This window comes from Neofelis nebulosa, chromosome 5, assembly GCF_028018385.1.
Source record: "Neofelis nebulosa isolate mNeoNeb1 chromosome 5, mNeoNeb1.pri, whole genome shotgun sequence".
Lineage (NCBI taxonomy): Eukaryota > Metazoa > Chordata > Mammalia > Carnivora > Felidae > Neofelis > Neofelis nebulosa.
The window spans coordinates 90,778,129-90,802,350 of NC_080786.1; the positions used below are offsets into that span (position 1 = coordinate 90,778,129).

At 47.1% G+C, this 24,222-nt stretch overlaps 1 protein-coding gene across 1 annotated transcript in view; it reads right to left on the reverse strand.

Annotated features, from left to right (window-relative positions):
• The window catches only part of PDIA5 (protein disulfide isomerase family A member 5), a 93,408-nt gene that overhangs the window by 35,298 nt on the left and 33,888 nt on the right, over positions 1-24,222 (reverse strand). The window contains exons 4-10 of the mRNA XM_058731167.1: positions 22,753-22,836; positions 22,459-22,504; positions 18,364-18,456; positions 14,153-14,213; positions 7,522-7,589; positions 524-615; positions 359-430 (exon numbers count right to left, since the gene is read on the reverse strand). Coding sequence (XP_058587150.1) covers positions 359-430; positions 524-615; positions 7,522-7,589; positions 14,153-14,213; positions 18,364-18,456; positions 22,459-22,504; positions 22,753-22,836 — 516 coding nt within the window. The remainder of the gene's footprint in view (positions 1-358; positions 431-523; positions 616-7,521; positions 7,590-14,152; positions 14,214-18,363; positions 18,457-22,458; positions 22,505-22,752; positions 22,837-24,222) is intronic.

A 24,222-nucleotide genomic window follows, 5' to 3' on the forward strand; every position in this document is an offset into this window, starting at 1 on the left:
TGTTCAGTTGACAATTCAATTTTCAGAGAGACCTGCAGTGGGGCCTCTCTCAAAACTGACATCCAAGGCGAGATATACCCTTAGCCAGCAGATAGACAGTAAGGGGGAAACGCTATTTAAAATGCTGTCACCATGGCCACAGTCACACCAAGTCCTCCTGGCTCCCATATCCTAACCCCACAAAGACCCCATCCTCACCTAGAAGCAACCCAGAAACCACAGGGTGGCAGCACAAAGGGCCCTTTGCCTTCCTGCTTCTCTTTCCCAGCTCCAGCCACAGCCCTGTGAACAGGGACCGCCCTGGGGAAGGGGTACCCTCCCTCCAGGCACACACCCCTGAGCCAACCGCCCCACTTACTTTTTCAGCCATTCCACAATGTCCTCAGCTGTGGACCCATAGTTGTCATACTGGAACAGAAACCGTCCTTTCCTGTGAAATGTGGACAGACAATGTCGGCTCAGCCAGGGATGCAAATGCCACCATGGAGGGGAGCAAGCGTCAGAAGGGAGGCAGGAGACTTACTCGAAATAGCAGATGGTGGGGTAGCCTCGCACATTATACTCCTCCTTGACGTTTTCAAATTCCGAGGGGTAGACGTTCATCCCAGCCAGCACCTAGGAGCAAAGGGAGAACAGGCCTATTGGCCCTCTGCCCCGCAGACAACATCCCCACCTTGCCAAGCACAGCTTATCTTGTCTATCCCACCAGAAACAGATGAAGGGGACAAAACCTCACAAACTGACATGCAGCCCTGGGCAGCGGGGGGAGCATGGCAAGCTAATGCAGCTGGGAATGAGGGCTGAGAGCTCTGGAAGACATGGGGCCTGGGTCAGGTGGCACCCTCTGTACAGGCATTCCCTTTACTTGCCTGCGGGATGGCTATCCCAGAGTGAAACCCAAGTCCTGAGGGCTGAGGAAGACAGGTGGCTTTGCCACCAAGTTCAAGCAGGTCCTAGAGTGGGGCTGCTGCCATCCAAAAAAACATTATGCCTCCTCCCTGCCCCTGTCAACTAAGGTTTCACTCCTCTCTTAAGTTACAGTCACTGCTCAGCCACCCCACAACATCCTCATGGCCTGTCCTCAGTCTGTCCACCCAGGCTTTGTGTTCAATGTTCTTGGACCTCACAGCTTGTACGTGGCCAGGGAGAGAGTGTGGCTCTTGTGACAATCCATCTGCCTGACTCTCCTCCCTCCAGACTCCCAGATTCCCCACCTCTCTCCTCCTGTTTGTAAGCATCGCCTACAGCCTGATTGTACCATCTCCAAAGTTTGAACATTTTTTGGTTACAGGGGTCCCCATATCCAACACTTGTAACTGGGAAAGGAGAATTTTAGTAGCTGTGTTACTGACAACAGGGCTAAATACTAAGAACAACCCAGAGTCCTCTAAAACTCCTTCCCTGAAGCAGTAATCTTTTCTAGGGCAGGATCAGGTGCCCGGAAAGGACTTTGAATCTGTTCTTATAGGAGAATGAAGATAGAGTGGCCAGATACAGGAAGGCTGTTCCACAAAGCAGGGCAGCATGGAAGAAAAGGGAAAGGGACTTCAAAAAGCCAGGAGCAGTTATAGAGGCAGAGAGAAGAAACACGGGAAGCTCATTTTGCTGAACAATATAGAAGGAAACATAGGGTGGGAGGGGGATGGGCTAAATGGATAAGGGGCACTAAGGAATCTACTCCTGAAATCATTGTTGCACTAGATGCTAACTAACTTGGATGTAAATTAAAAAAATAAAATTAAAAAAACAAAGAAGGAAGCATAGGACAAGAAAAAGGACAATAGTCTCAGTGGACAAGAAACTTGATTCAGAAGACTGTGTCCACTTAGGAATCATGTGGCCTTGGGCAAGTCACTTACCCTCACTGAGGCTCCTTGTGTGGAAGACATGGGCGATGGGAATATCACAGGGCTCTTAAGAGAACTGAACCAGGTGACCCAGGTCAGAGGTTCAGCACAGGACTGATGTTGAACAATTGTCAAGTTCTTGACTTCCTACCCAATCCTCCTGGTGATGAAAGCCTCTGGCAGCACCATCCCCAGAGGCATCTAAACAAGTCTTTCTGAGGCGCCTGGGTGATTCAGTCTGCTGAGCGTCCAGCTCTTGATTTCGGCTCAGGACATGATCTCACGGTTGTGGGATCAAGCCCTGACTCGGGCTCTGCACTGAGCGTGGAGCCTGCTTGGGATTCTCTCCCTCCCTCTCCCTCTGCACATGCATATATGTGTGCTTGCATGGTCGCTCGCTCTCTCTCTCTCTCTCTCAATAAATAAAAAACATTAACCATGTCTTTCCAACTGTTTTAGGTACCTAGCACAATGCCTGGCATACAGTAGGCACACAATGTTTACTAAATCACCAATTTCCACACCCACCCCCCCCAGCTCATTTGTGGGATGTTGCAAGGAATACAGGGAGAATTAGTCTGAAATAGAACTTACTAGAAGACCTGGAACCCTCTAAAAGCCTTTCTGTTCATTTCTCCAGACTGATTCAGCAGCCTGTTCCAGTAATAATTGTCTACTTTAAAGTTCTTTTTTTATTCTAATTGATCTCCCTAGTGTCAGTGCACATCCACCATGAGATTAATCTTCCACATCCTCCTCTTTCATTACATCACTTCCCTGCACAAAACCTTTCAATTCCACTAAATATGAGCTAGAATCTAACTCCACGCTCAAAGATCATACAGTCTCTATCTCATTTCTGAATTCTTCTTTCTTACAAAACCCTTAATTGTACACCTGCTAGAGTCTAGGTTTATGATTCTCCCAGGAATTGGAAAGTCTGAGATCTCTGCACAGGGAGGAAGTTGGATCGATCTCCATCTAAGGCACCTTGCAGATGGGTAATATACCACAGTAGCCAGGAGCCTAGGCTCAGGCATCATGATGTTGGGTCCGAGCCCTAACTCCTCACTTAGTAGACACATTTCTTTGAATTAAGTCAGATGCCTCTGTGCCTGTTTCCTCATCTGTAACCACCTCTTATGACTGCTGTGAGGACTGAATGAGACAGTACAAGTAGAGTAACTACAGCACTCAGAACATGCTAGCTGTTTTCATCAATACTACGAAGCAGCTCTGAACTCTGCACATGCTGTGCTCCCCTGGCCCTGACATTTTGTCTCCTCGTCCCTCTGCTTAGGATGCCCACGTCCCATCTCCCAGTTACTACCGAAGACTTATTCATCCTGTAAGGCAAGTCCAATCCCACCTTCCCGGACAGCCTTTCCAAACCACCTTTGCTTGTGATGAACTTTCAACTCTCTGGGTTTTTGTAGCACTCTTGTACCACTTGGGGGCATTTATTAATGAAATAAATATTTTTTGAACAACTACGTACACTTTTTGGAGTCTGAAAAGCCAACTAAGGCAAAACTGGCCTCGGCTTAAGAGTTACGGCCACAACACCTGACCCTGAGCCACATGTGCTGGTGCCGTTCGGTTAGCGTGACCCATTCTGCCTCATGTTCAGCCCGTGTTCTGACAGGAACAATCATGGATGCTTCACAGAGCAGACAACACATGAGCTGGTGCTCAAGGGAGAGTCAGATTTCCACAGACATTCCAGAAAGAGAACGTGGAAGCAAGACAAAACAAGATGCAGCCCAAGAGGTAAGGAATATATGCTGGTTTAACTGGACTGTAGGACACAGAAGGGGGCAGGAAGAGAAGGCTGGACAGGTTCAGTGAACTCACTCTGGAAAAGGCTTTAGTGCCTAAGAAACCAGGACTTTGTTCAAGAGGTGCTGGAGGGTTTTCCAGCTGCATTCTTTTCTTTTTTAAAAAAAATATAAACAGGTCAAGCTGTAAGGGGCGAGTCGTGGGTCAGGGAGAGAAATCAGCAGCCTTTGGCAACCACTCTGTGTGGGCTAACCAGGGCCTGACCCAGGATGGTAGGCAGGGAGAGGACAGGGTGTGAGGAAGAGAGATGTGTGAGGATGCCCTGGCAGAAAGGCACGTTGTCAGTGGAGCCTGGGGTACTTGGGAAGAGTCATGAAAGAAAGCTGCCAGTCTGCTGGATGGAAAGGTGCTGAATTTTATTTTAGACATTCTGCATTTGGGACACAGGGAGAAAAATCCAGACCAAGATGTCAAGCAGGGAATCTGACACATGATACTGGAGGTCAGGGACTCAGGCTCCATGGAGCTACATTTTGTTGAAATTATGGATGTAGATAAAATCACTGAGGGAGAGGCCATCACAACAAGGAAAGCACGGTGCCAAGCCCTTGGCCCTAATAAGAAAAGAAGCTGAAAAAGCAGAATCTTGGGAGCACCCTCATTTAGTGAGTGGGAGGAATAGGAAGTACAAATAGGAAGTGTGTCTATGAAGTGTCTGTAGCTCACAGAGCTGTTTCCACACACCAGCCGCTTGCTCTTCACAACAACCTTAGTGAGGTGGGCAGGGTTTGCATTATCATCTCATTTTACAGATAGGGAAAGAGAGACTCCGAGCCTATTTGCCCAAGATCTCCTCACCGGTTAGTAAGAGCCAGATCCAGAGTCTGATGTGCACAGGTCTATCACCAGGACCACCCCATGTCATGGTGTTTACATCTAGATGGCCCATCATGGCCAAGAGAAACAAAAGACTCGGCGTGGACCTCAGTAACTAGCAAAGCTGGGAAGAGGAAGCAGATGGGGACAGGCTCGCTCTGACAGCCGCTCTGAGACAGGGAGCAGCAACGGCTGCTGACGAGGATGGCAATTAGCAGGGATAGGTGGGACAGACACTGATGATTCACCAGACATTAATGACAGCAAAAGAGAGGCAGAACTGAGTTTGGAAAATGGCAAAGGCTGAGCATCCCTGATCTGGCCTGGCTTACATCTTCATGACATCATCAAGTTGGACACCTCCCAAGAAATCTGTAGAGGAGGAAGGTTTCTGACCCTTGCCACAGACAGGGGCTAGCCAGAAAGGGTTCGTGGACGACAGAGATGAAGAGGAGACGAGGTGCCAGTCCAGCTAGGTCTCAGCAGTGGTGAGGGGTAGGCTTTAGATTTCCGGGGGCAGCCCACCTCTGCCCTGAGTGTGAGGACGGAAAGGAATCATGCTTCTAGTCACCCTCTCTGGGGAGCTGTGGCTGCACCATGAGCCCTGGCCTCCAGAGGCCTCTCATAGAAGGTGGTGTCTATGTGGCCAGACCTTTCCCTATTTATGGAGTGGGGAAAGGGTGAGAACTTTCAAAAGGTGCTTTCCTAAGAAACAGAACAAAACATACCCCAAGCAAGAAAATACAGAAGGAAATGAATGTGTTCATACAACACAGATGCCTTAGGCCAAGGTAACTAACACCTGGCCAAAGCTGGGCTTGACCAGCCAGGCTGTCCAGGTACTCAGACGATCCCACTGAGTTTTCTGTAACGTTGTCTAGGGAACTGGGAGGGTCACTTTTTATGTTTCTTGACCTGGGTGCAGGCAGGAAAGGCAGGCACCGCTGTTGTTGTTGTCTCCTTTTTTGGAACCAAGTACCCTTAACACAAATAATCTTCAGGGATAATCTTGAGAAAGAGCATAGTATGAGCCCAGGGCCAAGGGGCAAGCCCTCAGCTCACAAACATCCTTCCCACTTTGTCTCTGTCCTTAATAACTGATGCTCTGAATTCCTTCAAAAAGAGAAATATTTTAATGTAAATACCGAGCTTAAAATAAAACGTGCTCAAGAGTGATAAGCCACACATTCATTCATTCACTTATCCGTATGTATGGGGTACCACAAGCTTGGCCCTATGCTCTGTGTTGAAGAAACAGATGTGAACCAAACAGTGTCCCAGTACTCAAGAAGCTCACACTACAGTGAGAAAATCATACTATAATTAGTATCAGCTGGTGAAGAAAGTGATCTGGAATACAAGCAAAGATGAGCAGACCTGGCCATGCACGGCAAGGACAAACTCTATGGGAGCATGGAAGGGACTGGAACACTGAGTTTGGCAGGTAGATGCAGCATTGGCTGGGAACCTTCCAGAAGGTGCACAAGAATAGCACCAAGACCTTACCTGCTTTGGTGGGGCTGGCCAGGTATTTGTGATGTGACTGGGGCTGGAGCTATTTAACTTCCACCGCACCACAGAGTTAGGAAGTTGAGTGGAGAAGTTTTCTAAGAGTATGCGAGTTATGAGTAGGGAGAACACTGGATAATTAAGTCTTTTCTCCAGGCGAAATAATCGTCATATATGCTATCTATTAAGGCCCCAAAATGCGAAGTGAAACTTCCCCCAAGTGATGTATGTGTGCCCCGAGGCCAAACATCTCCAGGTGAGTTGCTAAAAATTCATTAGTGATAAACAAGCAGGACCTTGGTGTTGTCCGAGAATGAGGTCAAAAGAGAAAGCACTGGTTCTTTGCAACCCAGGCTTGTAGCGGGCTAGGCTAGCAGGGCTGTGTCACCATGCCCATGTACACTTTTTAAATTGACTCTGAACTAATCACCAACTTCATTTGATCTGTAAAGATCATGATTCAGTTTTAAGAAATCAGAACTCCCTTAGTGGGACTTTGGCCAGCCCCACCATGGTGATGGCTCTCCTCCCCACAACCTTTCATGAAAAGCATATGGATTTTTCCATGCTCCCTAGAGGGGCCAACAGTTATTTTTCTGTTACCACCAACAAAAACAAAACAAAAAACCCTCGGTATTTGTGTGGCTCAGGGAATGCGCAAAACTAGACAGACACGTGGCACAGAAGAGACAAGGCTGGCAGGTGGAGGCTGCCCAGAGATGACTGGGACCATCAGTGAGTGGTCCTCAGCCTGGTGAGGTCTGACTGTCCAGTCTCCCCTGCCCTTGCTGCACCATCCTGGTTGTTCTTCCTTCCTGAGGCTCGTTTCCTCAGGGGCTCCTCTTCCCCCTCTTGTCCCTGAAAGATGGGCACTCCTGACACAACCCTGCCTCCTGTCTGCTTCACCCCCCCTCCACACACACACACACACACACACTGCACACTCTCCTTCAGAGAGTGCCTGCGAGTTCGGGTGTCCGGCTCCCCACCTGGACTGCCTCTTTCTGCTGTCGTTTCCACGGCTCCTCCAGCCCCACATAAACAGATCCCTGGTAAGCCTGGCAGGAAACTTTCCCGTGAATCTGCTTGTGCTTTGGGCCCACCACTGGTCACCATGCCCCTTTTGCCGCCACTGGGCTGCCCAGCACTGGGAGCCTTGGCCTGCTTTGGAGCCCAGCCCCAGTAATTCTGGAGCCATGATGCTCTGCTGATGGCCCCTGGCCACCCAGCAATACCACCTAGGCTTCTTGCTGGTTTCCTGGCTTTTTCGTCACTGGCCTTGCTTGGACAAGCACTGAACTCTCCTGGTCCCAGCAACTCTGGGGAGTTCTTGCCATCCACCAAGAACAGGTCTGAGTCACATGCCCAGGGCAGCGGGAGGGTGACTCCTTGAGATCTTCAGACCTGCCCTCTCCCTGCACCCTAGGCCCCTTCCTCCCACCGCCTCTCCAGGTGAGAGGGAGAAGTCTGGGAGTCGGCCAGCTCTGCCAGGCCCATGGGCCTCACTCACAACGTGGCCTCGCAGCTGGGTCGCGGCCTTCTGGAAATGTGGCATTATCCTCTTGCACACGCTGCACCCTGGTCACAGATAGAAGAGAAACAAACTTGGTTACGGTGGGTGCTGGACCCCTATGCCCTGGCTTCCCTCCCCTCAGGCTAACCTCTGCCAGCAAACATTTATTCAGCCTGCAGAAGGGCAGGACTGCTGATGACCCTGAGGACACAGAAGGAACAGAGGCCCTGCCCTCCAAAGAGCTTACAATCTTGATAGTGTAGACCACGACACAGCCCAGCAGTCCCTCGATAAATGTGGGACTGACTAAGCAAATGTGACACAGCTGGAGAAGGTCAAAGCGTGGAATAGTTTAGGGCTGATCATGAGTTCAACAGGAATACAGGGAACCCGAACATGTGACAGGAAAGCACAGTCAGGGACTGTAAATGAACCTGAATCAGATGCCATTAGGAAGAAAAATGTGCAACCATGGGTACAATGACTCTTGGGATTTCCATGCCCCTTTTCTTAATCAACAAGAATAACTGGGCAGTGAGTGGAGATGGGCTGGGTGTGAAATACTGACTCTGGCCTTGCAGGAGGCGCACCAGGCCAGGATTGGCACACCTGAGGGCCTGTCTTCCCTGGATGCACTGCGTGGTGGCCCTGGACATGGCTCTCTGGGTGATGGCTCCTTCTGGCAAATGAGGAGGGTTGGAGCAGACAACCTCAGGCCCCTTCCAGCTCTGACATCGAGGATTCTGTGATGTCTCTGGCTCAACCCTCTGTGGGGTTCTGTGGTCACTCTTCTCCTGGGATGATGAAGGCCTCCCAAGCCTTGGGGGACACAGGGCCAAGATAGCCAGGCCCCAAACATCCACTACCACTTCAGAGCGACCTTGCTTTAAAACCTCTACGCCCACCCCGCCCCTGCATCGATCAGAGCAGGCCACATTTCCATAGTGATCCCACAGGACACATGTACCAGTTTCTTCAGACATAAGGAATTCAGACATATCAGACTGTTAGTCTTTCTGACAGCCGCTCTGCTGCAAAAAGGCTTTGAGATGCACTTGAAGGCTGTAGACACCAAAGCTGACCAGACCCGTGTCAGGCTGGATCTCATCTCAACATGACAGTGGGGACAGGGCTGAGCAGCAGTAGGCGGACAAGCTCTAATCCGTGTTTAGCTAACACCTTGGCAGACTGTGGGCAGAGTAATACAGATCGGAGAGGTGCTCTCACCCACGGGGCCAGATACAGACACTGGAGAACTGTGAGCAGGTCCAAGGTTCCACGGGAACCTCCCCAGCACAAGTCTGCTGGACCAAATGTGATGCAGGGGGTTTTGACATGGAACTCCCCAAATGCCCATGATCCTCCTGTGACATTCCTGCCCAGCAGACAGACAGACACACACTGTACACACACCAGCCTGGGCTTAGGTTCATGCCATTAGTTCAGGCTCAGACTCAGGGAGACTCAGGAGTGTGGGAGTGGTTGCAAGGACAGCCCGCAGCATCTGTCCTCAGAAGACAAGATGCACCTCTCTCCATCAGCTGCCACACACAGCCCCATCCCCACAAGTGTCATGAAGAAAAGAATGTGACATTTGTCAGGGGACACTGTTCCCATGGTGGGACACTCACAGAGGAGGGAAACAGGGACAACAAGGCCGACCCGGCCAGGTGCCCATGCTCCATGGTGGATGACACACAGCAGGGATAACGGGGGGCGCACAGCAAACAAGATGCTCAGCTCTGGGGAGTATGAGACCCAGGTCTCCCCTTGACTATCTGCTGCCTGTGCTAAGACTGAGCGAGTAGTCTGAGCCTCAGCTTTCCCATCTATGGAGTGGACACAGAGTCTCCCCTGGAGGCTGAGGGGCAGAGCCAACACTTGGGAGGACAGAGCCGGACGCTCAGCAAGGAAGGCACTGTCAATACAAGACCTGAGTGTCTGCACCTGCTAGGTCTGCAGTGGGGGAACACTCCACAGGGGACAGAGGATGTCACTCCCAGGAGGGAAAATAAGTCGGGGGCAGGGGGGAGTGCACTTGGAGTTCATCTACTCTTTATTCAGTGGCTTGATGAGATGGTGGGAGTCTGACGCCCACTGGGCCACATTCATCAGTCAGGGGCTTAATTTATGAACTACTCCCACAGGGGTGGCGTCTCTTTTCCAGCTCTGCCCGTCTGCAGGCTGCAGCAACATTACCCTCATGTCCCCCACAAATCCCCATGGGTGGAGCCCAGCAGCTCTGGGAGAAGAAGTTAGTGAGGTGAAGAGGTGATGGAAGAGTAATAGGAAGCTACAGGCCAAGCCAGTTTCCAATTTAACTTGACCAAAAATAGAGCTGGTACCATGATCCCTATCTGAATCTCTCTTTCAATGGATTTGTCAACCGGGAGGCACAGGAAGAGATAAGACTAATTGTCACTCTCAAACCCTGAAAGTTAGAGTGGTCACCCATTTATTTTCTCACTAATTCTGTCAACATTTACTGAATAAACAAGAGGTCCCAGGGACCCAGATTCCTTGTCACAAGTAAAGCCTCCCACTGCCTTTGGGTTCATTCACACCGAACATGATCAAAGGACCAGAGTCCTAAAAGACTTCCCAGTTAGAGAACTAGTACGTTTCCAGGAATAAGCTGAATTATGAGGCCATGAAGGCTTGAGTGGACTCGTATAATAAAAAGCACACGTCTGTTTCAATAAAAACAACAACAAAAGAGTCCTGAGGTTACCTGGGACCCAGGAGGCCATCCAGTCTGACCCCTTCACAAATTTGAACTTAATGGCTCCAAGTTTTCATCCTCCCTTCTCGACTATTAACTGCTCTGTGACACCAACAAGGGACCTAACTTCTATCCCACTTTCTATTATATAAAGGTAATAACTATGCATGCCTCTCTGCCTGCTATGGGGAGGAGGATGGGCACCCTCCCAGACAGCCTGGGAAAGGGGTGGGGGAGATGGCACACACATTCCAGCGCAAACTGCTAGGGAACCACCTTTGTAAGTGATGGACTAGTGTCGTTTTAATGAAACCCACACGACTATACCATGATCCTGCCTGTGACACGAACTATATACAGACATATACTCAGTTTTAATCTCATCTAGCCCATACATTGAATCCTGAAAGGTTCTGAGATAAACCAAAGGGGGCCCTCTCCTCAAGGGCTGGGTAGGCAGGACAATTCCTGAAGCAACTCACAGCTAAGCAGTTAATAAGATCCCTCCAAGGAGAAACAAAAAGGCGTGAAACCAACCAGTGAACATTAAAGAAGAGAATGACCCAAGGTTAAGGTGCATGACCATTCTGAGCAAAGCCTGATCTAACTAGAAGTAGGACACCAGGGCCTCCTTTCTATAGGCAGGCACACCCTTAAGGCCAGCAAGGTGTCTGAGAGGAGGCTGGGTTAGGGGGATACCCAGCAATCAACAGGGGCTGGGGACAGGCTATTGTTATGGTGAACAAACCACAGAACCACCAGAACCTCATAAAAGGGCAGCCATCTTGGGAGGCATGATCATTCAGGTGGAAATGGGAGGGGTCTTTGTCCAAAGAACTCAAGAAAAGGGATTCAAGGCAGGCTTACAAGAGTAAATAGAACTGAAATGAGAAGTTACAACTCACATCATAGAAATACAAAGGATCCTAAGAGACTAGTATGGACAATTAGTCACCAAAAAAAATTGGATAATTTAGAAGAAATATGCAAATTCCTAGAAACATATAATCTTCTAGGACTAAATCAGTAAGAAACAGAAAACCTGAATAGACCAATTACTAGCAATGAGATTGAATCAGTAATCAAAAACCTGCCAAAAACAAAAGTCCAGGACCAGACAGCTTCACTGATAAATTCTTTCAAACATTCAAAGATTCAATATCTATTCTCCTCTAACTCTTTCAAAACACTGAAAAGGAGGGGAATACCTCCAAATACATTTTATGAGGCCAGTTACTCTGATACCAAAACCAGACAAGAACACCACAAAAAGAAAATTATAGGCCAATATCCTTGATGAACATAGACGTGAAAATCCTCATCAAAATATTAGCAAACCAAATTCAACAATACATTAAAAGGATCATTCAACACAATCAAGTGAGCCAACAGATACATGAAAAGATGTTCAACATCACTCATCAGGGAAATGCAAATCAAAACCACAATGATATATCATTGTGTGCCACGCCTGTCAGAAGGGATTTTATCAAAAAGAAATAGCAAGTGTTGGCGAAGATGTGGAGAAATAGGAACTCTTGTACACTGTTGGTAGGAACGTACGTTGGTACAACTCCTATGAAAAACAGTATGGAGATTCCTCAAAAAATTAAGAATACAACTCCCATATGATCCAGCTCTTCCACTACTGGAACAGTATTTATCTGAAGAATATAAAAACATTAATTTGAAAATATATATGCACTCCTATGTTTATTGCAGGATTATTTACAATAACCAATATATGGAAACAACCTATATGTCCATCAGTGGATGAATGGATAAAGAGCTGTGGTATGTATGGTATATATATATGTGTATGTATGTATATATAACACACACACACACACACACACACACACACACACACACATATATACACAACAGAATTACTACTCACCCATAAAAAATAATGAACTCTTGCCCCCTGCAACAACATGGATGGACGCTGAGGGCATTATGCTAAGTGAAATAAGTCAGAAGGAGAAAGACAAAAACCTTATCATTTTACTTCCATGTGGAATCTAAAAACCAAACTAAACTAAACAAAAACAAACTCATAGTTCAGTGGCTACCAGAGGGGAAAGGGGCCTGGGGTGTGTGAAGGAAGTCCATTGTGGGGTGATGGATGATAGCCACTGATACTCCTCCAAGCCATGGACAGGCCAGGGCACACCCACATCCCACCACACATGGCCCCTCTCTCTCCAGTCTTTAGTTTTCTGAAGGGCATTATGCAGATCACAGAGCTACAGCTCTAGGGGCCTTACATAGGCTCTATTCCAGGGTTTTTCAATCTGTGGGTCGGGACCTGTTAGACTACAGGGTGGCCCAGGCAGAATATTTGAGGCTTTGTAGAACATACTATCAACTAATTAACTCTGCTTAGCTTTTGAAAGCAGCCACAATCTATAAACAAATGAATATGTCTATTCCAACAAAAATTAACTTACCAAAAAAGATGGACAGCCCACGGGCCATAGTTTGCAGACCCTCTATTAGAGGGTTAGAGGAAAAACCAGTAACTTCTGAATAAAACAAAATAGGCTGGGGTGCATGGGTAGCTCAGTTGGTTAAAGCATCCGACTTCAGCTCAGGTCATGATCTCAAGGCTTATGAGTTTGGGCCCCGCATCGGTCTCTGTGCTGACAGCTAGGAGTCTGGAGCCTGCTTCAGGTTCTGTTTCCCTCTCTCTCTGCCCCTCCCTGGCTTGTGCTCTGTCTCTCTCTCAAATATAAACAAACAAAGATACATACATAAAACAAAATAGAAAAACGAAATAGTGCATACTACATCTGACAGAGTAGATGGCAAGTAGTAAGGGTAAAGTATGGTTTTGTAAAACTGTTGTTTCAGCTTATTTACTTAGTCAACTTATTTACTATAAGTATATATAAGTTACATGTATACTTATAGCACCAGGTTGCCATGGAAAATATTTTTAAATTAATACTAGGAAATACAGTCAAAAAGTCTGAAAGCCACTGCTCTGATACACTCCCTTTTCGTATAGAAATGGAAACTGAGGGGGATGGGGGCACCTGAGCAGCTCAGTTGGTTAAGCATCCGATTTTGGCTCAGGTCATGATCTCATGGCTCCTGAGTTCGAGCCGCATGTCGGGCTCTGTGCTGACAGCTTGGAGCCTGGTATCTGCTTCAGATTCTGTGTCTCTCTCTCTCTCTCTGCCTCTTCCCTGCTCATGCTCTCTCTCCTCCTCAAAAATAAGTAAATATCAAAAAAATTTTTTTAAAAAGCAATGGAAACTGAGGGGCAGAGAGGTGAAGGATTTGAAGGCGAAGGATTTGACCAAGGTCACCCAGCTCGATTGTTGGCATAGCTGGAATTAGAACCTGGGTCTTCTGGTTGTCATCTCAATGATCTTTCTGCTGTTCCTATGGCTTTGTGCCTCATCTAGAGAATGAACCAAAATATGAGGCCCTTTTCTCCCTGGTCCTGATTCCCCCACACCTCCCAGGTGACACCAGCAGAGGTGTGCAGGAGCCAGAGCTGGGCAAATGGCTGCCTTGGGGGGCTGGCCAGGCTCTGGCTGGTGAGCAGCAGTGGACCTAGAGGGTGAGGCGTGGCTCCATCGGCACATAGCTCCACCAGGCACACAGCTGGTGGGAAAGGAATACCTGGAGAGATCCGTGTTGTTGCTAGGTAGAGCTCGGGGCAAGGAGGGCAGAAGGATGCAGATTCTAGTGAGAGAAAAACTGATGTGGACAGTAGGAGGGGAGGAGCCAAATGAAAAGGCAAAGAGGCAGAGACGGAGAGATGGGGTGAGGGACGCACTTCACATTCTAAGAGAGTTGGGGCTAGTTCCCAGTCCCCCGCCTCCCAACCCCCAGCTGCCCCTCCAAGAGGCTGAACAATGAACTCTGGCCCAAAGGAGAAAGGTCACTCACAGGGGGCATAAAACATCATCAGGAGGGGCTTCTCTTCCTTCTTCAGGAGCCGTCTGAAGTCCTGAGGCACAAAGAGAGAACACGGCAGGTCACACACACAATAACATAACAGGGAGGCGACATGCCCCTGGCTCTGGGGGGTGGGGGCACCACCACGGTGGAAGGAGCTGTCCAGCACTTCAGATGTCCCATGGTCTGACGTGGGGTTTGGGGCATGCAGCAAGAGTTTCAGCCTGTCAGGAGCTGGACGATCGAGACAATCTGTACTACCCCTGCATATTACAAATGAGGAAACTGAGGCCCCAAGGGGGCACATGGCTTTCCCAAGGCCACTTGGTATGATGTAGTCAGGACCAAGCTACCAGCTTTACCTGCAGCTCCACCTGAACGATTAAAAACCTGCAAGGAACTATTTATGTCCCGTGAGGTTCAACCAGGCTGCCCCCTCATGTGATTTATGGAGTGGTTGTGCTGTAGGGGGGTGGTTGTTTTCACGTGGCCAACTTGGCTAGACAGAGATCTGCTGGTTAAGGTCACACAGGGCTAACCCAAACCCACTGTCTCTTTCCCCAGCCCTACCGCCACCGTCCATGTGCCCAGGAGCCCATCGTGTGCACAGGAACACACAGATGAGGCATGCCCTCCTGCCCCCATGAGATATAGATCATCTGTATTTGTAAAACCCTCCAAACAGTGTCTGGCACATTATTATGCAATACATAATTATTTGTTAAATAAATACAATAAATGCAAAAAAAAGACATTTTTATATTTCACAACAGTGCTAATGGAGAGACTTCAGTGTAAAGCAGGGTCAAAGACCTTTCTTCCAACGAAAGTCAACGATGTTCCGGAAAAAGCAAATCTATCAAGGACTGCAGAGAAACGCAATGACAAAGCATGTTTTGATTAAAATAATTTGCTTCTCTAACCAGTTTCCATAGAAGAAAATTAGAGGTTTTTCTCTTTTGAATAATAAGGAAAGTAAAAGGAGATTGCGAAATGCAGCTTTCTGGCAGCAACAAGGCATTAGGTAAATAGATGAGGGTACATCCTGCTCTATGGAATACTACTGCATCATTAAAAACGATGAAGAGGAATATTTAATGTCACAATAAGATATGTCTGTTATGTTAAGTGGGGGGAACAAAGCAAGTTAGAAAGCAGCATATAAAATGTAATGACACTTTTGTGAGTAAAAATATGTATGCATTATGTTGAAAGCCTGGAAGGCTACAGAAAATACCAGCAGTGGGTACTTCTCAATGGGAAGGGATAAAGTAACTTGTTTTTCTTTTTAAACTCAAGCTGTATTTTCTAAATTTTCAACAATGAATACGCATTGCTTATAATTTTTCAGTTAGATAAAAAATATTACAGATATTTTGTAGGAATTTAAAACATTTTATAATAAATTCTGAAAATGTTCACCCTTGTTTACATAACTAGAATTATATAATTTTACAAAACAGAATTAGCAACTAAGATCTTTGACCCTGACTATGGGTAGAAAATGCAAACGCTTTGAAAATGATCTTCTGAAATCCCTGGAGAAAAAACCTGGAGATCTGAGAAGAAAAGGGTTTTCTGAGCCTGTAGCCATTTGGTTTCATACCCTGGGTAGTAACAATCATTACATTACATTCAAAGATGCTTAATTACCTTCAACAGTGCAGAATACTAACCTCACAAATACAATTGGCAATTAACTTGAATTGGGAACTTTTAGTTATTTTATGTGGAAATTCTATCAGCAGAAAGGCAGCTATACCTTAAGCTTCTACAGAAGAGAAAACAGCACCAAGTGTAACAAGAGGATTGCTTACAGGTGTGAAAACATTTTTTTTCTCCTTAATATTTCTAGTTACAGAAGAACGATCTTAGGAGTTTCAGGACATGATCATCTCAGGGGAAGGAGACAGCAGGCAATCACTTTCCAGAAAGGCTAGAAACATGCATTATCACAAAATCTTCCCACGAGCAACAGTGAGTTTAGGCTGCTTGTTTTCCTCATAACTACGGGCACAGATGCCACCACCTCCTGACATTTGCCCCTCTTCCCCTGCCAGCAACATACTTTTTACCTTCTGATGATATTGGCATTTTCTATCCCAGAGAAATGCTGATGGCCAGCCCCTTAATTCAAACTGCCCAGCCCGTAACGATCACACATGATCCCTCCTCCAGAAAGTATAAATGGCATCCTTTTCTTCTGGATTAATAAGCATTAAGGGTCAATAATTTTAAATGAAAAGGGAGAGGAGGCAGAGGAATATAAAAAGTACATTTCATGTTATCAAGATAAGAACAAACATTCTCCAGTTCCTATCACAAAAACAAATGACAAGTGTTAGCAAGGATGCACTATTGGTGGAAATATAAACTGGTGCGGTCACTATGCAAAGAGTATGGAGGTTCACCCAAAAATTGAGAGTAGAAATCCCATATGACCCAGTAATTCCCACTAGCGGGTATTTACCCAAAGAGAATAAAAACACTAACTTGAAAAGATATACATGTCCCTATGTTTACTGCAGCATTACCTACAACAGCCAAGATACAGAAACAACCCAAGTGTTCATCAACTGATAAATGGATAAAGAAGATGTGGTATGTATGTATGTGTATATATATGTGTGTGTGTATGTATATATGTATGTGTATATACACACACACACACACACACACAACAAACAATGGAATATTACTCAGCCATAAAAAAAATGAGATCTTACCATCTGCAGCAACATGGATGGATCTAGAGGGTAATGCTAAGTGAAATAATTCAGAGAAAGACAAATACCATATGATTTCACTTATATGTGGAATCTAAGAAACAAAACAAACGAACAAAACCAAACAAAAACAGACTGATAAAACCAGAGAAAAAACTGGTGGTTGCCAGAGAGAAGGGAGTGGGGGCATAAGTGAAATAGGTGAAGGGTGATTAAGAGGTATAAACGTCCAGAAGTGCCTGGGTGGCTCAGTCAGTTTAGTGTCCGACTTCATCTCAGGTCAGGATCTCACGGTCTGTGGGTTCCAGCCCCACATTGAGCTCTGTGCTGACACCTCAGAGCATGGAGCCTGCTTTGGATTCCGTGTCTCCCTCTTTCTCTGCCCCTCCCTTGCTTGCATTGTCTCTCTCTCTCTCTCTCTCTCTCTCTCTCTCTCTCTCTCTCAAAAATAAATAAACATTAAAAAAAATTTTTTTAAAAAGAGGTATAAATGTCTAATTATAAAAGAAATAAGTCACAGACATGAAAAGTACAACAAAGGGAACTGAGTCAGTAATACTGCCATAACTTTGTATCATGACAGATGGTAACCACACTTCTCATGGTGAGCACTCTGTAATATGTAGAACTGTCGAATCACTATGTTATATATCTGAAACTAATATAGCACTATATGTCAACAGTATTTCATAGATTTTTAAAAAAAGGACATTCTCCTTCCATCTACAAAATAGCACTGCCTGCCTCACAGACCATCTGGAATATAACAAAGACGTTCTTGCCCACCCCTAGGTGAAGACACAGCCAAACAAACGAGGTACGCACGTGCCACAATACATGGATAAAGATGCACATTCAGGTCATGTGGGGAAGTCTTAGAAAAGAGGGTCAGGTTGTATGGAGACTATAAATCAGAACCACTGTTCTACCCCCTAACTTCCTAGCCCAGCCAAATCCAGAAATTAAAACTTAAGAGGGTAAATAATTTGCTCAAATTTACATGACTTAGAATTATAGAGATCTGACCCAAGTCTCTGGAACTCCAACCCAAACCTCTGAGATTATTCTTAAAGAAAACAAAAAAACAAAACTTACTTTTAAACACACACACACACACACACACACACACACACACACACACACACAGCCAATCCCAGCAATGACTGGGTTACATAATAAGGAAAGGCTTTTTAAATGGATATTTCTCTGAGAAAAATCTAAACACATTAAAATACATTAAATAAGGCAGTGAAGAATGGGAGGTCTCAGGCAGCCAGGCTGTGATCTCCTGTAGGTTCCGTCATGGAGCTGGGAAGGAGAACAACTATTAGGGGCCTAGTGGCCCGGCTCCCTTGGAGAAAAGTACAACTGGTCTCTGAAAAGTCCCATTCCTCATTTCTTTGGGCATCTCTCCTAGAGAGACCCTGGTTGGGGGAAGCTTCCAGTGTCCACCAGAATCGATGCAAAATAAGTTACCTTTTCACTGTCAATGTGGACAACGTCTTTGGCTCCAGGATCTTCCTCCCACAGTGGAGGCCCTTTTGGATCCTTCAGAAAGGCCACTATAGACTGAGGAAAAGAACAAAGAAGGGAAAAGTCGTTTTAGCCAGGAAAAGAGGGAGGTGGGGAAATCAGGAACCTGCCCCATCTCTCTGCCCAGAGACCCACGTGCCTGGAGAGGGTCTGCATGTCGCACGTGGGCAACCCCGTGGGGGGCAGGGGTGCCATTCCATTGCCCACTGACTTCACTGCTGAAGGCCCTAAAAATGCACCCCCACTGCCTCCACCAAAATTTTTCAGCCACGTGACACCTTAATCTGGTCAGCTGATCCATACCTACTGTGCTTCTTCATGGACATCAAAGAGGAGATTTGAGACAATTCATTGGCTTATTCAAACCAGAGACAGGCTCATGCTTCTAAGTCTCATCTCCTCCAGGAAGCCTTTCTGATCAATTTGAAAAAAGGTCTCCAATCCTGTCCAAGGATTCCACATTCGTGCAGCCTCCAAAACTGCCGATCGCACAAGCAGGTAACCACATCTAATTGCCACCTGCTCAATATTTTGTGATCTAAACTGGTTTGAGAGTGCGTTAAATCTTGATCATCCTCTGAGGAGCTCAAGCCAGGGGCAGGGTGCTCATCTTTGTGACTGCCTACTTGCCTGAATACCCTCCCTCTACATGCCCAGGATGAAGATCTGACAAGGACCTTCAGGATAAAGTACTTACCTAGCCTTTGTCATGTGGACAACTGACTCAAATCTCATTCCCTCTGGGAAAGACACAATCTTCCCATGTGGAGGCCGCTGTCCCTCTACTGCCCTCTATCCCTGCCACACTTCACTGGTCCAGGACAGAAGCAGCCTTCCCTCAGACAGCCACTCTGGGAAATGGTGCTCAAAGTCTATGAGAGCCAGGAACGAGTACCAGAAACCAGCCAACCTCCATCCCTTCAACCCTGGAGGGGAGTTGCTGGCTTCCATGCCAAAAGACAGAGGCTTCAGCATCCCCAATTTGATGCAAGATTTTGTCACTTCTGTCCACTTCGATCAAGTCCCAAAGAGCAGATGACAACCTGAATGTGTCCACAAGTGTGGTGGGAGGGAGAAGGGCTGAGGTGAGAAAAGGAAACACATTCTTAGGGAGGCTGTGCATTCAGCCATCCACTGTTCATGCACACAGGACCTCCGTGAGCTTATTATTTTGGAAGAGCTACTATGGAAAAATGGGAGACAGCTAAGATTTCGTAGAATTTCATTCAGGTAATGCTCCCTTGCTGTTCCAAATGGGGCTGTGAAACGCCTTCTGGCAAGAAGAGAGGGCCATTTCCACGTGGCAAAGGCAGGTCTGCCTCCTCTGTCTCTGTCAAAGCTTCCCTGTGACAGTATAAGCCAGAATGGAACTGGCAGGGCCTCCTAAAACCCATATTCACCCAGAGCTGCACAGGCACCTGCCCACCTGGGCCATGTGAGAAAGATGCTTACAGCTGCCCACCTGTTTCAGAAAATACCTGGTGCAGGGGTTCTCAATCTAGGGTACACAGGCAGCCTTCAGGGATCTGTGAAACCCCAGCCTCACATGAAAGCATTACTCTTTATGTTACTTTACTTAACATTTACATTTACTCACACAATAACATTTTACATTTACTTCATGCAAACACACTGTTTCTAGGGAGAAGATCCATGCCTTTCAGTCGATTCTCAGTGGGACAAGGAACCCAAAATCGGTTAGGAACTACTGCTCTCAGGGGCCTCCTGTCCACACACCAGCACAAGCAGAGTTAAAGGGTTAGCACCATCTCCCATTCCCCGACTCCCACCCCTGCCTCAGCATCAAGGAGAAAAGACAAAAGTGGATGCAAAGAGGAAAGGAGCCACCTCTTCTAACGTAAGAACTGAAATAATCATACTAGCAATCTTTTGCTTTTCAGGTGGAGATTATTCTTGTTTAACTGAAGTTGAGTGATTCCATCCATAGGTTCTCTCCAAAGCACTGTAACCGATGAGATCTTGGGTGGAAAAATCTGCAGGGACCCACATGGGGAACACCCCACTCCCTCAGCCATCCTGTCCTGGGTGCTCTGAATGCCAGGGAAATGGCCCCACACCCACACCTTGGTTTTCAGGATATCTTCACATCTGGGAAACCACACTCATAGCTACATGGTCTTGGGAGAAGGTCGTCAGAGGGTCATATGAATCCTGGCTTCCAGGCATCTCCAGTCCTCACCACTGACACATAATAAGGATTTTGCAGGACAGACTGCTGACCAGCAAAAGGCCACTTATACAGGAAGTTCCCCTCTTTGAGCTTCCTGCTCTTTACCCTCACTTGTCTGGTCTCTGGCTTCTTTAGGGGCCACAGCGTGGTGCCTGTGACTGGGCTCCCCCAGAACCACACAGGACGACAGCAACAATAGCCAGAGCATGAACCTGCAACTGGGCACCTAACCCTGGCAGGGACTCCTCTGTCTCTCTGGAGATGGAGGCCCAGGAGGAAACTTGAGAAGAAAACCAACCTGTGACCAAGGAGGGCACTGGTCTCAGCTGCTCCTGCTCAATGACGAGCAGAAGCCATCAGGCAGTTATGGGAAACAATATGCTGCTTACCCTTGCCCTGAGAACTCCAGGGACCCTACCCCAGTCCCTGATGACCCTGTGGGCTTTGGGGAACCCTTGAACTAAGGATGCCCTCTTTCCACTAAAGACCCTGACCCTGTCCAATGCTCAGCCCGCTTCTCCAACTTATTGATGCAGAAATCCTAGGAAGGATGACGAGCGAGCAAATGCCACACACCTGGTCTTTGTAAGGGGTGGACAGAGGCCAGGACTCAGCCTCCCCGACCTAGGCAAGCTCAGACCACTTGGGCTCCTTGCTCCTTCCTAGTTACTACAGTTCTGAGCAGCTGCTATTTCCTGCTCCATGATCCTAGGACAGACTGCTCAGAGGGAGCCGCTAAATGTAAACTGAACACAGCCTCCAAAGACAAAACAAAAAGCCCCCGGCACCCCATTCCATCACTGCATAGCACTTCCCCTGCCCTGCCCGGCTACACGTTGCTCCTGGGGAGTGCGTGTTCTCTCTGAGGGCTTTGGCTGACATCTTAACACAGAATAAGAGGTTAAGCAACTCTAGGTGGTAGAATTTTCTCTAAGTGTCTAAGTGGGTGTTAAGATGAGTAATCAGGCTGAATCTGTATAAGGTAAAGCTGTAGCAACTTAAAAAAGAACAAGTGCTGGTAGATAAGCAAGAAATGACCAGGAAGCCAAGGAAGAGCGGCAGAGGAGTGGGGCACTGACAGCTGCACGGATGGATGAACAGGAAAGAATGGAAGGAGATGGAGAAAGAGAGACAGAGAGAGGAGTGCAAAGCAGGAGAGTCTGAAAAAATAAGTTCAGTATATGTTGAGAACAGAAGAAATACATGGCCCCAGACAGGGCAGAGGCATGCCGCCTGGACCAGAGATAGGAGAAGACTTGTCTGAGGAAGAGAATGGGTAGCTGAAGGAGGAGAATCCAAAGGCATTCGAAGGACTCAGGGCGGCGGGTCAAAGACCTTCCACACCTATTTTCACTGATGCTTTTCCATCCACTGCTAAATCGGACTTGTAGCAGGGGAATGACTCAGTGACATCGGCGTGTCATCTGAAATGAAGTGCATCAGCCAACAGGTGTCAACCTGCCCGTGTCCTGCACCCTGTGCTAAGTGCCCCCCAGACTCTGGATAGCCAGTATGGACACTACCATGGAGATGAAGGAGGGCTTCAAGTCACAGCAAAAGGAAACCCAGGCCTCTGGAGGAGAGAGGCACAACGTCACATGTCTCACCCACATGCCTCTGCTCATAGATTCACACACTTATCTACAAGGCTGGCCATCCCCATTGTGCTAACAGTTACAAACTTTTCCAGATATTCTGCTGACATGTGCTCTAGAGATAAGAATCCCTCAGGTCATTTGAAAGAGCTATCTGTGCAATCTGCCCTTCCTTCTCTCAGAGAAAACCTGCCAGGCTTTTGGCATCTGTTCAGACTCTACCTCTGCTGAGAATGAGGGAGGTAAATTTACCTTAAATGTCACAGCTCGGTTATATTCAGTATGAAATGCACCATCCCTGTCGAATGAGGAGAAAAAGGTGTTAACTTTAAGAATGGTTATGAAGATACATACCTTTGGTTTCCTGCAGCATCTTAATAACATTCAGCTATTGAACACAGTTCAAGACTTTTTTAAAAAAAGAACTATAAACACAGAAGAAAAACACTGAAATAAAATTAACCTAACTCAAAACCGTTCACTGGGAATACCAATGAAAGCTTTCTAGCACTTACTTGGAAATTGGAAATGCCCACATGTACTTACTGGTAATGGAATAATTCAACCTTTTTGTCCTTTGGGCTCAGGTCAACTTTCATCTTCTTGCACAATTTTCTACTCTCAGCATCACTGAAAAGACACAAATGTCCAAAACCATTTGTTACCTGAGGTCCTCACAAAGGTGTTGACAGAGTAAAATCTGCTCGTGGCCTAAAAAAAGCCTGGTACCTTGAAATTCTCAATAGCAGGGAAGGCCCTGACTATAGGTGGGCTCTCAGAGAACTGGAGGAAGCAGAGTAACCAAAAGGATATGGGCTGATCAAGAAAGACAGAGATAAGCAGAGGGTCAACATGGACAGCTCTGGACAAAGCAAGTCCCCAGGAGTACAGCCCATTCTAAGAAGAAAAACCAACTACAGTATAGATCTGTGGCTCCCAGTCCTGGCTGCTCATCAGCACCACCTGGGAAATTTAAAAGACTACAGATTAACCTGGCCCTTCCCAGACCATTACTTCAGACTCTGCCTAAGGCCCAAGCAAGTTTTTGTTTTTAAGCTCAAATGTGTACCATATCCCACCTACTATATACCATCTGACCAGGATAAGAGGAGAACGTCCTACAAGGCTGAAGAAGTTACGAAATCTGAGCAGGTACTGACAGAAGCCACAGGGAGAGAGGAGAACGCTTCAGTGAGGTGCAGCTCCTGCAATATCACGCTCTCACACTTCTTCTGATAAGAAACGTCTGTCTGGTGCCACTCAGCATTTACAGAGTGCTCATGCCCGATCTCATCTCAGGTTTCCTTCCTGTAAGATCAACAGACCTCACAGGTCCTTGGACCAGCGGCATCAGCACCACCCAGGAACCTGTTAGAAATGCAAATTCTCGGCCCCATCCCAAATCTGCTGAATCAAAACTCTGCAGGTACTTGAGCAACTATGTCTTAAGGAGCCTTCCAGGTGATCCTGATGCACACCACTGTCCTCTTCTGGCTCTTCCTCCTTTCCCTCATCTTTCCAAAGTTTGGCCTCCCCTATGACTCCCACCAGCCCCTCAGAGACCCCATCTGTCTCACAGCTTTCCCCATAACCTCACCATATTCAGCCAAGTCTGCCCAATGGCCAGCCAAAGGCAGCCAGCTACCCCACCCATGCAGGGCCCTCTCTCCAGAGCCACATGGACTTAGTGAGGGTATCTTGGCTACCCAAGTCCACTGGTTCCCACTGACCACACTGCATGAGAAACCTTGTTCTGCCAGGTATGACAGCCACCTGAGGGAAGTCCCTTCATCTCTCACCTGTTTACATACCTCACTACCTTCTACAGCCATCAGCTTCACACAGCTGTGCACCAGCCCCAATACAGAGAGCTAATTCAACCATTCAGCTCAATTCTAAAAGCAACATTCATCAATGGACAAGCAAAATTGTGGGACCTCATTTTAAGTGTAGAACACACTTTGCAATTCAAGAAGCATGTCTTACTAGAGAGATGTGTGTAGGTCAGAGAGGGGG